At 45.1% G+C, this 14974-nt stretch overlaps 1 protein-coding gene across 16 annotated transcripts in view; it reads right to left on the bottom strand.

Annotated features, from left to right (window-relative positions):
• PTPRT (protein tyrosine phosphatase receptor type T) overlaps window positions 1-14974 on the bottom strand; it is a 1106784-nt gene that overhangs the window by 184737 nt on the left and 907073 nt on the right. For 9 of the 16 annotated variants that reach the window (XM_084776217.1, XM_084776209.1, XM_084776218.1 and 6 more), the window contains exon 14: window positions 2780-2836. The exons of the other annotated variants lie outside the window; for them this stretch is intronic. In XM_084776217.1, coding sequence (XP_084632343.1) covers window positions 2780-2836 — 57 coding nt within the window. The remainder of the gene's footprint in view (window positions 1-2779; window positions 2837-14974) is intronic. 16 annotated transcript variants of the gene reach the window in all.

Here is a 14974-nt window from a genome sequence, read left to right as displayed (position 1 = left end):
CGATCCATTCCAAGATGTCAACCGTGCCCAAGCTGGCAGCCTTTGGATAGAGCAGGGATTCCTCAGAGGGACGGCTGGTGGTCCGGGGACACCAGGAGGACTAGCTGGGTAGGGACATGGAGGCAATGATCGAGGTAGATCTTCTTATTCACCCTGGCCCGGGGTAATGATCACTCCCCCCTCTCCACACGAGGAGATGAAGTTCAACAAAGAGCAACTCACCCTCACCACCAGACCGGAGCGTGGCTGAGTTGAGAGCTGAAATCAGCCTCCACCCATTGCCGAGGCTGGGCCAGCCATGCTACGTCACATGGCTGTGCGTATCTCCATGCTGGAGCTGCTGTGGAAACAGCCACCTGAACTTATGGGTTCAATATCCCCCACCACTCAGACCCAGGCAGCTATTATTTACATCAGCTGTTATTGCCACCAGGGAATGGACATTAACAAAAGCCACTGGAAGGGACAGCCTGCTCCGAGAAAGAAACTCACAGGCACCTCACCTATCTAACAAAGCTGGGAACCGGGTGCAAATGAATGGGGCGCAATAAAATAGCCCTGTCAGAGAAGGAACATTCAGATGCCTCGGAAGGCAAGAGTCAGAACAAATGTGCCCGATATGGGATTGGCTCTGTTTAAAGAAAACATAATCTCCCTGCTCAACTTGAACAGAGCCCAGAGAACAATGGCCAGCATAAGTGGAATTGCTCACACACACTCCAGGGAGGCACCGCTTCTCCATAAATCTGGTGTGGGGACAGCGGTGAGAATCGCTTTCCTCTCATCGCCTTTCTGCATGCGCCCCTGCAAGTCTATCTGTGACTTCCGCCTCTCAAGGAAGGGCGTGTCTGGCGGGCCTGTGTTAGGGAAGGGTGGCAACTGGCATTTCTGAAGACCTATGTGCTGTCAGTGTGCAGGGCACTGAGTGAACTTGTTAAACACAGTCTTTAATACGACGGCACAAAGTCAACATAGTATTTGGTTTCCTGGCTAAAATAAACCCACTCAGTAAGTAATGTTTCTAGAATCAAGGGGCGGCCAAGGTGAGATGCTCATGATGTTGCCAGGGATACGCTTAAGTGTGGTGCTTTACAACAATATGAAAACACGGCCCAAAGAGGCCCACAGTAGGTGCTGCTGAGGCTCTGGCAAATCCCCTTTATTTAATTGGTCTATTTACTTCCCAGGTACTGTAGATGATGGCTGTAAATGGCTCAAAGACATCTCCTACTTTGGGGAAGGAATCAATTTTGCTAGAAGTCTGTGCAACACTCATGACAACCCATGGTGATTAGCACATGGGACCAACCCATGGGACAATTCACATTTTAGAGACACCGCCTCCCCAAGGGCTCTGACTAACACAGGCTACATGGCGTACTTTGTGCCTTCCTATCTATTTGACCTTTTTGTCTAAGCACGTCTCTCAATGAATAATCAGCTCATGAATCCCCATCACAGGGTCAGCATGATGTAGCAGAGTTGGAGACGAGGGTAGAGCAGATAGGGCTTACAGTTATCCCTGCCGGCTACATCTTCTCTCCCATCACTATAAACTGGCTGTTCAGTGATTTGAACAGGCAAAACCTCTGTTGAGAAAGATGGTGGGAAAACATGTGAAGTCTCTCAAGAAGCTTTTCATTGGTCAGAAAGAGGGTCCTGAGGAAAAAGAGGCGTGGTTTCAGGTCATCTTTCTTCTCCTTGCTTTGAATGGGCACCGGCTTTTGAAGGATGGGCTCTGTAGCTTTTGAATAACAGCATCTATGTCAAATGAACTCTACCTACGCTGTGGTTGAGGGGAAAGGCTCTCACTTACACCAAGCAAATACTTACACTAGGTTGGGCACTTCTATTCCAACGTCTTTGATATTTATTATCATGTTTAGCTTTATAATGCAGTTTCAGAGGAATCTGAATATGCAGCATCCATTAGTGTCCCCTAAGAAGCAAGTACTATTATTCATTCTTAACAGAAGGGAAATACAGGGCTAGACACATTAAAAGATGTATCAGGGTCAAGGGTAGACCTGAGGTTATAGTCAAACCTACTAATCCCCTAGGAACAGATCTGTAAGGCCAGGTCTATCTCACACTCAGACCATAACTGAGTTGCCACGTCTCCTGAGAACCACTCCCTTAGTACCAGGAGTGTCTGGTATGTGTGTGTGTGTGTGTGTGTGTGTGTGTGTGTGTGTGTTTGTGTGTCTCTGTACCTATCTGTGTGTGCATGTGTATGTACAAGTGTGGACATGCAATGTGTGTGGACATGTGTGTGTGTGCGAGCGTGCATGTGCTTGTGTGCAGGTGTGTGTAAATATGTAGGTGTGTGTATGCATACAGGGGTGTATTGTACATGTGTGTACATATCTGTATGCAGGTATGTATGTGTGTACATGTGTGTGTGTGTGTTTTAAATATTACATGCACCTCTCCTTACCACTTCTGAGAACTACACATTTATTTCTATAATATTTTGATCAATAAGCTAAGGCATCAGAACTTTTCTCTTTTCCTTGTTATATATTCCTTGGTACTTAGAACAGTGCCTGGTACATAGTAGGTACTTATTAAATGCTGCTAAAATGGGTGAATGGATGGACAGAGCGATGTATGAATAGGTAGGTGGAGTTAATGGTGCTTAGACGGTCGGGCAGGTAGTAGGTGGGAAGGTGTGGTGAAGGAACTGTCAGGTCATCTCTGGTGCACCTGGCCTGGAGGACCCACAGAGCACGGGGCAACTGTCATTTCCCGCCCTCCTTCCCAGGGTTCTGGTGATCACCTGTGGTGAGGAGGCAGAGTGGAGTCCCCGGGGTCACCTGGGCGCTGCCCATTGGTGCTGACCACAAGGAAGCCAATCCCCAGGCAGCATGCAGAAGAGAAGGAAAGAAAGAAACACACATGAAAACGAGGTGTACAAATGAGCAAGACTGTAATTCTTGTGGCTCTAAAGAGCTCGCACTAAACAAGCAAAGAACATCATGATTTACCAAAACAGAGGCCTGAAATAGATCTTTTTTAATGAAAGAAAAAAAAAAAAGAGTAAGAGTCACCATTTATCAAGCACCCATGACATGCCAGGTGCTCTGCCAAGCACCTCATGTGCAATGTTCCTAAGAAACAGGACAACCAGAAAGGCCGGTGGTATTACAAACGAGCCTGCCTCATTCCCAGTCAAACTGCATCTCCCTCCAAGTCTGTCTCTTCTTTGTAAATGGTGCCACCAGCCACGTGCGTCTCTTTGTAGAAACCTGGGTCACTACCCCTCCCCCAAATTAGTAAGGTTGCCTACCTTCTACCCTTCTTTTACCCGACTTCTCACTTATAACTGGTCACCAGCTCTTATTGGTTCTGCTCCAGAGAAGCTCTTCCAGATGCCCTTCATCACTCCAGTTTCATCCCCACTCTGGCCAGCCACTCTCATGTTGCATTCGGGCCATTTCAGGAGCCTCGTGTGGCCTCACTGCTTCTGTTCCTACTCCCCTCCTCCCACTGAGTCACTACCATGTGAGTGAAACACACCACCACCCTCACTGCCTTCCAAGGTGAATCTCAAACCCCCTGATGGTCACAGACCATCACTATTGAGTTCACAGCTTTCCTTGTCAAGTGCCTTCCTTCCCACCTCATTCTCTGTTCTGCAGCCAGTATGTGAGCCCGTTCCCATGATGAACATCCTTGCTGTCTTATCTATAGACTACGTCTGGGCTAGTCACGTGGGTGACGTGTATTACCTCCTGCCTCTTCTGTTGGTAGACAACTGCTAACCTTATAAAAGTCAGTTTGGAACTTCCCTCAAGGGTCCGGCATCTGGAGCAGGTGTGCCTCCTCCGTCTTCCCATAACATCCTAATATCCCCTTCTCATTGACGGCAGATGCTGTGTGTCACTGACTGATGTGTTTCTGTGGTCTTCTATCGCACTTTGCGTATAGCAGGCCCTCAGTGAATATTTGTTGTATAAATGAATACATTAATGAAGTGATGTTGACTTAGAATTTTTAACAACTTGTCCAAGGTCACAAAAGTAGTAAGTAGCAGAAGCTGCATTCAGAGCCTGGTTTGCCTAGCTTTAATGTCCTTGTTCCACCAAGTGTCTAAAGAAAATGACAAAATCCCAGCAACTGGTACCCCCTCCTCAACCACAGACTATAACATTCCCCAGTCATTTATCACCAAAACTGCACAAGATCCTTATGCAAAATGATCAAAATTATGGGGTGTCCCAGACCAAGTGATAAACAAAAAATACATCATTCAAAAAATGATACAAGAGGCAAGCTTGACCAACAGTCAATGGACAACTATAAAAGCTAACCACCCATGCACAGTGATCTCACAGCGCTCCTTTCTGAAAGGCATGTGAAGTTTTGTCCTTTACTAAGCACTTTCTAAGTCAGTGGTCAGTTTGTGAGTCAAGCCTGGTGTCTGTGTTATTTCCTGTGTGGGTATAAGGTAAGAATGGTTCTTAGATTTTTTTCAGTGGTTGAGAAAAAAATGTGACTAATATTTTGTGCTGTGGTGTTAGCTCTAAATGCCAACTTGGCATAGCTTGAGTCATCTGAGAAGGGAGCCTAAACAGTGGGCTTGTTCAGATCAGAACAGCCTATGGGCATGTCTGTGGGGGTTGTCTTGACTGACAGATGTAGGGGGCCCCAGCCCACTGTGGGCAGCGCCATCTTTAGGCAGGTGGTCCGGGGCTCTATCAGAATGGTGGCTCAGCATGATCCTGTGTGCCTGCTAGCAAGCAGCATTCTCCCATGGTTTTTGCTGCAGGTTCCTGCTTTGGCTTTTCCAAAATGACAGACAGTGACCTGTAAGTTGAAACACCTCTCCCCACCCCCTGCCCCAACTTGCTTTGGCTAGAGTCTTTTATCACAGAAAAGAGATGAAACTACAATGTACACAAACATTATATACATTTAAACATTTTCATTTCCAGAGTTTTATTTTAATATAAACGTACTTGTGTGTATCTCTACAATTGCTGTTTTGTGTTTGGGTGACAAAGCTGATAGGTATGAGAAAGACCTTGAGGCCTACAAAATAAAAAAATATTCACCACTTCACCTTTTACAGGAAAGTTTGCTAACTCTGTTCTCGGGACTGTTTTCTATTGGTCTATTTTCCTCCCAGCTCTATGAGTCAGGTAAGACAAGTTACTGCTGACCTCACATGTCAGAAAGAGAGCCAAAAGGCTGGGAGTAGGACAGGACTCCTACTTCTGCATGGCCTCCTTCAGCAGCCTCTTAACTGTTCCTTCTGCAGCCCGGTTCCTGCCTCAGTCCATCTTCTCCAACCACTGTCTAGGCTGCCCCTAGGGTGCCCTCTTGGAAAAAAAAAGTCTGCCTAAGCACTCCCAGCCAGGACTCTCACTGGAGAGAGAGAAGGGAGGAGGGGAGGGGAGGAGAGAGAGAGAGAGAGAGAGAGAGAGAGAGAGAGAGAGAGAGAGAGAGAGCGACAGAGACAGAGACAGAGACAGAGAGACAGAGAGAGAGACAGAGAGACAGTGACAGACAGAGAGACAGAGACAGATAGTGACAGATAGACAAATACAACAGAGAGAGAGACAGACAGATACAGAAAGACAGAGAGACAGAGACAGAAAGAGAGACATAGAGACAAAAAAACAGAGACAGACACAGACACAGAGAAAGACAGAGAAACAGAGACAGACAGAGACAGAGAGACAGACACAGAGAGAAAGACAGAGAGACAGAAAGAGAGACAGACACTGAAAGACAGAGAGACAGAGACAGAAAGAGAGACAGAGAGACAGACACAGACATAGACACAGAGTGAAAGACAGAGAAACAGACAGAAAGAGAGACAGAGACAGAAAGAGAGATAGAGAGACAGACACAGATATAGACACAGAGTGAAAGACAGAGAAACAGACAGAAAGACACAGAGAAGCACTGTGGTGCTATATTTAGCTAAGTGGTTTCTTGTGACACTTCTGTTTCTGTTTGTTAAAGATTTATTTTTAGTAATTTTAATTATTTGATGATGTGCAGAGTATGTGCACAGGAGTGCAGGTACCCTTAGAGGCCAGAGGCATCAGATCCCCTTGGCTCTGGAGTGGAAGGGCAACCTGATGTGGGTGCTGGGACTCAGTAAGACTGCCCCTAACTACATGGTCTCATGGCATGCTGACCAACCATCCTTCCTCTGATGATTTGCACATCTACTCCTTTGACCTGAAAACCTTCTTGCCAAGCCTAATATCATTCTCTGTGATAATTTTCTCTCTTATTTCGAAGCTTGGCTTTGTGCCCATATGTGGTGCGACTGCTTGTATTGTGTTTTGTTTGTTTTTTCTTGCTGTAGTGGCATTCCGGGCTCATCTTCACCTTAGCTTTCTTACACTACGCTGGTGTGTAACTGTTAGCTCTGCCAGTGCCTACTATTTGCTGAATGTTTATTAAAAAGTCAGGTACCACACAGCACTTGCTATGCACAACTTGGTTACGTTCTTATATTGGGTCAGGGAAACAAGTGGCATTGCAGTCACCAGGCTGTGGTTGCTGGCAATGAGATTCGAATCAGTTAAATGCCTCTGCAGGCCTCGAATCTAATGCTGTCCACACCCAAAGATGGACTTCTTATCCTCTGGAGAATAAGGGGCGACATGTCAATATGAAATTTCACTTCATAAGCAAATAATAGAAGCTAACTGGGTACCTAAAAACCCGGCTCAGTATTTTTCATTTACCAACCACGTCACCTGGAAAAATCACATGTGTTTCTAACTCAGTCTCTTTACCCAAAAAGTAGAGGTAATAATGGGTATCTCATAGAATGATTTTTAAGTCTCAGTTTGGCTGGCAGGGCCAAGAGGAGGCCCCATCATGGTCACAGAAAGGTACTCTTCCAGTGGGTGGTGAAGCAGAAGGGAAGTGTGGATGATGCATCTCAGCAGGGCTGGGAAACGGAAATAGGGGCAGGTGCTGTGCATGGGACCAGAAACAATACTGTTTTCCTGTCCCATTTCACTTCTGAGAGGCAGAGAATAGGCCAAGTCACCCTGAAGCTAGGCTGTACCAGGTAGTAATTCTCAGCAATGACATGGAATGCAAGCACCAGTTGTGTCTAAACGAGACATGCAAAGTCAAGGCTGCTACCTGAAGAGTTTCTCTTCCCCTGAGGTGACCAACTAAGTTCTAGATGGCATAGCCAAGAAATAAGTGTTTATGGTACTAAGCTATCGAGCTTTGGTTATAATTTGTTATTGCAGCGAAGCTTATCTATACTGACTAATGCATTTGCAGAAGAGGTGGAAATGCCTTCCTTTCTCCCATATCCAGTGGATTTAACTGGAGGGTTTGTGACTCGCATCTCTCTGCACAGGACCTACGTGGTGTATTTATGTACACAGAGCACGAACGAAAAATTGAAACAAAGTAAAGAAAAGGAGGCTGGAATATGGAGTGCCTCTGACTTTTCTCTCTTGCAAACCAAAGAATGTCAAGCATAGGGAGACACCGCTGGGTTACAGGTGGCCCTGGAGCAGACAAGCTTGAAGACAAACTAATTTCTTAGCTTCAGTGTGGAAGGGAAGAAAGCTGGAAGGAAGCCCTTTGAGCCTCTGCATTTTTGGCTTCAGACTTCAGGTGTTAACTTAAATACCCCTGAAGAGATACAAAGCCTGTTATAACCTGAAAAAAAAAACCCTTACTAATCATTATTAGAAAAGGGGTATAGGATAGGGTTAACAAATAAAAGATAAGCAATCCTACCAGTGGTCCATGGACTATCTTAGCCAGTCTATGAGAGGAATGGAATTCAACAGTGATCTGGAGTCAGCTCTGAGAAGCATTCCTGGAGACCTTATGCTTTTTATACTTCTGAGTCTGTACAGGATCACATCTCGAGTAGAGATAATAACGATGGCCATCATTTACTTATTACCCAATGAGTACAGGGCTTTCGTGCTATCCTCACATTGTGAGCTCACATACCCACATATCTTCACACATTCCTCTGACTGGCTCCTGTGTAGCCAATTCCTTCAAATGAAGCTTGTCCTCCCCAAGGGACACTAGTAAGCGCTCAAGAAGTAAATGAAAATTATAAACCTTAGGAAGCTCCGGAAATGAGATCCACAGGGCCCCTCTCCAGGGTACATGAGCTGTAACAATTGCCTGATGGCGGGGTGGGGGTGAGGGTCAGGGAGATTCTGACCAGCATCATCTAGACAGCTCCAGGGACACGACTGTTATGAGTTACCATCAAGCCAGGGATGGGCCTTCTAGTGATGCGCTTTTGAGTCATCCGTACTTCTGTTGGTTACTGCAAAAATCTCACCCATTGGCTCCTTAAGACAAATCATTTCTTTTACCGGCCATTGGTACCCTATCTGAGGTGTGCAGATGTTCGCTCACATCTCACCAAGAAAAACCACACAATACTAGCTCGCATAGGTGTCTGATTTCCAGAAACCTCTCTCCTCCATTTGAGAGCCCATTGATGGGGTTTAAATTCTCTTTACTCCTAACCTGTATCTCTGGCCTACTCCACATTTTCCCCATCTTTGCCTCCTAACTGTAAATGTCTTTTTTTTCCCTTTAAGAGGGACACAGGTCCTTTGGAATCACAGATTTGAGCTAAAGCCAACCAAGGTATCTCAGATCTACACCAGGTAATTCTTTGTAGTTGAGAGAATCTGTTAAAACTCCACAGGTATGTGATCAGAGGACAAGGGTTACTGTTAGCTTTTGTTTTCCTGGACTCAGTTGCACCAGCTTTGGCCTTCTTGAGTGTGGTGTGGAGCAGGTGTGTATGGAAGAAGGCATTTTGAGCTAGTCTAAGGAGGAGAAGGAAAGGAAACCATAAAAGACGACCAGAGAAATATGCCATCTGTTGCATCAAGAAAAATATTAAAGAAAGGGTGAGGGGTTTTCAAGACCTTTAGGTTATTTTATGGTGTCCTTTACGATGTAATCTTTCACCTCTTCATACAAACGCCAGAAAAAGCTGTATAATCCCACTGGCATTTTAGGTTCTAGATGGAAACAGGGCAGAGTACAGAGTGGTAAAGGTCAAGGAGACTTTAGTTTATGATGCGACCCCAAGCTTAGAATATTCTCCCTGAGTCGCAGCTGGGGAGGAACATCAGTGCTATGCCTCACCCTACAGACTCACATAGTCAGCTCCTTCATTGCTCTACCGTTCGAAAGAGTGGAAAAGACTGAAAAACCTTCACGACTCTCTCCCTGGGCTATGTAACTTCAGATTTTCCTGTTCAGCTGCCATAGCTAGGGTTAGGCATGTTGTGTGCAGGTGCTGATTAGGTTTGGAAAGAAGGGCATTTCCTGTCAAAGGCTAATAAATGGATATGGAAAATTCTAGACAGGGCTATATTTATATAGTTCTGTGTAAGATTTTCATCTCTGCGCATGATCTTTAGGCGTCAAGCCCTAGAGGCCAAGGGCAGCATCATACCTACAGCCTTTCAGTTTCTCCACTTTGATTCTAATCTGGGTCCACCTTACACAGGGTGGCTATATAGAACTGCAGGAGAAATGGCTGAGTTGGCATGAGTCTGGGCTATGGCCTTCTACAGAGACCCAAGATCTATGCAGTCCTGCAGCTCTCATGAAGAGCTAGCTATACACCAAAGGAAGGATGGAAGCTCCTTGTCTACCATCTATTATATGCTTGAGTAAGATAGAAAAAAAATTAATGAGATCTGCATCAAAAACAATGCAGTAGCCTCTGAGATGGCAAGTTACGTGTCCTAGGTCAAACAACTAAACTTGGAGACGGGATGCCAGGTGCCTCTGATTCTCATGATTTCAAGCAAACTTCTCCAGGATGCTTCATATAAGAGAACCTTTCAAGTACAGTCAGGCCAGTGTGGCTGGCAATTTTCTACTCAGAAAAAAAAAAAAACAACAAATTTTACATCTCCCTTGGCTTCTTATACCACATGTGGCTTATTCTGTGGATAGAGAAGCTAGGAACTCACCACTTTCCTATCTACTTAGGGCCTCAGTCTTAGCATCTGCAAAATGAGCATGCTAAAAAAAAATGGGGGCTATTTCTTGTCCCTGCCAGTTCCTGTAGGGGTGAGCAGAGAGAAATGCTGGATGAAATGGCTCGTTTCAGGCTTAGACTTGCAAAAAGATGGTACATTTGCAAAAAGGCCATGGTGCAAGCCTCTTGCCTGCTGTTGTTGGACAATGGTTTTGGTCCATCTTTAATGGGCAAGCCAGAGGTGCTGGTGATACTGGCCCCCTAGCTCAGGCTTCATCTTTCTAAGGCTTCACTGTCAGCACCTGCTCCAAGGGGGCTGCTTTAATGGGATCGTTAAGAGTGTTTGCTAGATTAAAACCGTGGCTGTCTTCTGCAAAGCAACTCTGCAAATGGCTGTATGGGTTTCCGGATTTATTTTGTCTCAATGGCTCGGCTCAGTTTGCAAATCAAATCAAAGCTGATTTTTCTAACTGCCACTCCTTTGCGCCCAGCAGGAGCCTGCAGAGCCAGCTGCGTTTTCCTGAAGGCTGGTGCCAATGGTGGGAGTGCTTCTGCCTGCTGGCAGCTAGCGTGGTTACAACTGCTGGAAGGCTGGAAGATGGGCAAGTGTGTGCCTGCTTGACCCTACTTGAGCAAGGGACCCGGAGAATGGGCCAGAGGAAGTCGGTTTTATTTCTAAACGGAGAAAAGCTGTATAGGATTATGTGGCCTAAAGGATTGATCGGCAGAAATTATAAGAAGCCAATTACTCATCACTCTTTCCAACCTAAGTGTCCAAAAGTGAGAGGAACTCCTGGTAACTGGTGTGTCCACAGGAGCTCCCCTAAGGGAGAAGAGAAATTCTTGTCCACATGAAAAAGTAGTTAATGGCCTGCTTTTTTGTTGTGGACTGTAGATCCCACAGTTGTTCCTCTATTTGACTTTACTTCTATCCCCTGAGAGCACATTCCTGATATATAGTTTACATTTTAAAAAATGGACGAAGGAGCCCTCTATCCACTCCTCTACCCAATACACATTCATTCATGGAAGTATCTCTTTATCCATCTGTCCCCTGACCTGACAAAATACCATCTGTTCATCTGTCCATCTGTCCATCCGTCCATCCATCCATCCATCCATACATCTATGTGCATATTTATTAAGCAAGTCTTATTGAGTTGAGATCTGGAGACACAGTGATCATCAAAGTGGACACGTATACACAGTCAGTTGGCATCCAGTGGCATGGTAAATATTAAACATGCAGACAAAAGTAGATACGAGATGAGATATGTACTATAAAAGAAAGTGGAAATTTTGTGCATGTGTGTTACTTTGTGATCAGATGGTCTTCCTTAGCAAATAAGATTCAAGCTACGACTTAAAAGATGTCTGTATGTTAAGCTGATACATACGGTGGCTCATGATGATGAAAGGCTCTGAAGATGGAAGCAACTTCACAGAGTTCAAGAGTTAAAATAGAGGCGTGCAGAGACAGCTCACTTGGTAATGTGCTTGCCTTGCTAGCATGAAGTCCTGAGTTCAGATCTCTATGATCTATGAGAGAAATCTATGCCCAGTGGTGTGTGCATGTAATTCCAGTGATGGGGATGTAGAAAATGAAAGCATTTGTGGGACAGCCAGCCCTTAAGAAAAACTTTCAAGCCAATGAGAGCTCTTGTCTCAAACAAAAGATGAAAGGTGCTTGAGAATTGGCCCTTTAAGTTGTTCTTTGGCCCTCACACATGTACTATGTATATGTATACTTCCCACACATGTATACACACACACACACACAGACACACACACACAGACACACACAACATTAAAAATAGCTAGGAAAGCTCAGTGATAGAAGGCTTGCTTATTCTGACTATTTGCTAATTCCAACAACTTGAGTTTGATCCCCAGAACCCATATGGTCGATGGGGATAATAAAGTCCTGCATGTAGTCTTCTGATCACCATACATGTTCTGCGACACATGTTAGCTCCATCCTACATACCCCCACATACATACATACATACATACATAAACAAATAAATAAGTAAGTAAATAAATTCTAAAAATGAATTGAACAAAGCCTTCGTGTTGGAGTGCAGTGGACAAGAAGGGAGAAGCGTGGATGAGGCTGAAGGGCAGACAGGAGTTATATAATGCAGAAGAGACTAGGTGGAGACCTGCCTAGTGACAAAGAAAAAGTAGTGAAGTTCAGGATGGTGCAAAGAGGGCCCAGGAGAACCACCGAGTAAGGGCCGCTGGATGAACACAGCAACAGATTCTGAAAGAGGAATTGCTAGTTTAGTTCTTCAATTGAGCAGCATGATCAGAGACTGTTTTCCTCTTGGCCTCTTCTGCCCTAGCCCAAAGGGCGTGCATTCAGCTAGTTGGACCTTCCCTTCAGCAACCACAGCTGAGACTGTCTTCTGCCATCGAAGCTGATGTGTTGTTTTATCTCTTATGATCTCTTCGGCCTCTCTGAGTTCTAAGTATCTCATTCCAAGTTCCCACACACTCCCTAGGAAAGCAACTTAAACAACAGCAACTTAAAAATGAAGTTAGCCCTTTGTCTATTTCATACCTGTGAAACACATTCTGACTTCTCTTCCCACCCCTTTTTAGCTCCCTCCTATCTTAGCCCTGTTCCCCAACCAGTTCCTTTCCAAGATTTAGGAAACTTGGGTTGATCTGGTGACTCATTTAGTTTTTCCAGGGTCATCTGTATGTTCATTTGAATTGTCCACTGGAGCCCGGTGGGTGACTAGGGGCTACACAATTAAAGGCAATGCTTCCCTTTCCTCTTAATTTATCAGTAGCAACAAGTAGTCCTGCAGTGAGAGTTAGGTGCCGCACCATCCTCCTCCATCCATGCCTGACTGCTGATAGGCACATTCTTGTGTGGATGCAGTGAAGGCATCCTTAGCGACTGCAGCTTCCTGACTGCAATGACTGTATCTTGCCCAGGTGGAATTGTCACAGCCCTTTCCCCCATCTTCCAGCTTCTACATTTATTTCAACCTCCTCTTGCGCAATATTCCCTAATCCTTAGCAGGGTTTTTGAGCATATTTTGCTTTCATTTTCTCATGAGCTTCTCAAGTACAGCCCATCCCTGATCTTCCAGAAATCAGCCCCATTTAATCAGTCTCCATTATTTCTCACTTTTTCCCTTAAGACTTAAGAACCCACATTTAAATTGATCAATCTCTGCTTCCTGGTTTTTTTTTAAGGCCTTCCTTTGAAAGTCTGAATGCTTTTTTTTTTCTAAACTAAAATAATGCGTATTCACACATTATTACTGTTTTTCTCTCCACAGCTCTGAGCAGGTTTATTGCCAGGACTGGACTGTGCTCTGCAAAGGACTGTGAAATGCTCTGGAGTCTCTCTTGGGACAATTCTACCCCTCAATTTTGCTATCCCTCAGCCTGAGGGTGTGACGTATGCAGGAGCCATGTGAGAGTTAGAGGCAGTAGGAAGAGGCTCTTAGTCTGGCACCCAGCTCATTTCAGGCTTGTGCAGCAGAAAGGTGAGACCAAGGGCTTACAACCAGAACGTTCTCTGGAGTCTAGTCTAAGGTTCACCTGTGTCGCTTCTTCCGTAACTACCTGAGAAACTGGAGGAGCCAAAGTGTGACGAAGACCTGGATGGCTTCTTACTATGAGGCGAGACACCTTCAGAGGAATGTGCAGTCACCGTAGACCTAGCCTTAGATTGACACCACCTGAAAAGATTCTTGCTCTGCCTATTTCCCTCTCTCTTACCACTTACAGATAGATGTCTTTTGAGAGTCCTCCCTGAACAGACCACTAGAATATTCCTCTAAATCCTTGCCTCAGGCTCTGCTTCTAGAGATCACAAGGAGACACAAATTAGAGCCCGTGAGTATATAACATAACAGGTAATGGTTTTAAGGTCAAGTCAGAGCAAGCCCAAATGAGTACTTAGGGATGAAATACATGATAATTGTTTGGCTCTGTGGGCTTCATGTAGGTGACCATGGAAAACAGCTAGAGACCCCAAGATCAAGAACAAGACAGCAGCAAGTGACTATCACCAGAGTGCTGGCCTTGTATCTACCATGTGGTCTCCCTCCAGACATAGCACACCTGTTAGCAGGCCCCCAAGGAAGATGTCAAGATGGCAGAAGTGTGGAGATACTTAAAGAGAAAACAATGATGCCTTTCTGGGACTTTGTAAATGTCTGATGCCTATAAGATTCTCAGCATCAAATTTTGCAACGCTAAAAACTATTAACAGTAAAATTCTGCCAAGAAGAAATTTGGTCTAGGCAGTAAAAAAAGGAATGAGCTAAGCCATGTATCTATGCTTCATTTCAAGGCCTTATGGGCAGTACATGGATTCAGGCAGTATTTGCTTTTGATTGACTCTGGGATGTTTCAAGTGCAGTGGCTGGTGTGGAGTGGACACTGATCAAGCATGTATGCCCTTCCCTTAGCCTTAGTGTTGTATTTCTCAAGAATTCTTATTACCCGAGGCAGTGTTGAGGTGGGATGGCTCGCTGAACAATGACAGGTTGGCGTTCTGTGCTAGGTAGGTCTCTACCCTACTCTCAAGTGGTAATGGAGTCTCTGTTTTGGGGGAGGAAGTGCTGAATCTCAGCGTAGTACAGAAGCAGGACGTGGATACTGGAGATGCCTCTAAGAGCAATCACCGGGGTTTAATCAGCTGGGGAGGCACACACTCATCCACGCACCCCCACCATTTTACACACTCATGCTTTACCTGTGAAAACACTCTATTAAAGAAAGCCTCTAATCTAAGGTCGTGTAAGTCACAGTTATACTATGGAGAAACAGAGTGTGTGTCCCAGCTCATCCAATGTCATTGCCATTAGATGACCCAGGACCAGCAACCATGTTCGATATAGCACCACTCTATACTTCTGAGAACTATGGTCCTGAGACTTGTGGTAAAGCACAGGGTTATATATTGTCCCATCACCCTTTGATTCTCAAGTCACGTGTTCCCAGTTCTCAGGTAAAAACAGACTTAGTAAATTA

The sequence above is a fragment of the Acomys minous genome, assembly GCF_964271855.1.
Source record: "Acomys minous genome assembly, chromosome: 3".
In the NCBI taxonomy this organism is placed as follows: Eukaryota; Metazoa; Chordata; class Mammalia; order Rodentia; family Muridae; genus Acomys; species Acomys minous.
Note: the sequence above shows the minus strand (reverse complement) of the source record. Positions and strands in the feature narration are given on the sequence as shown.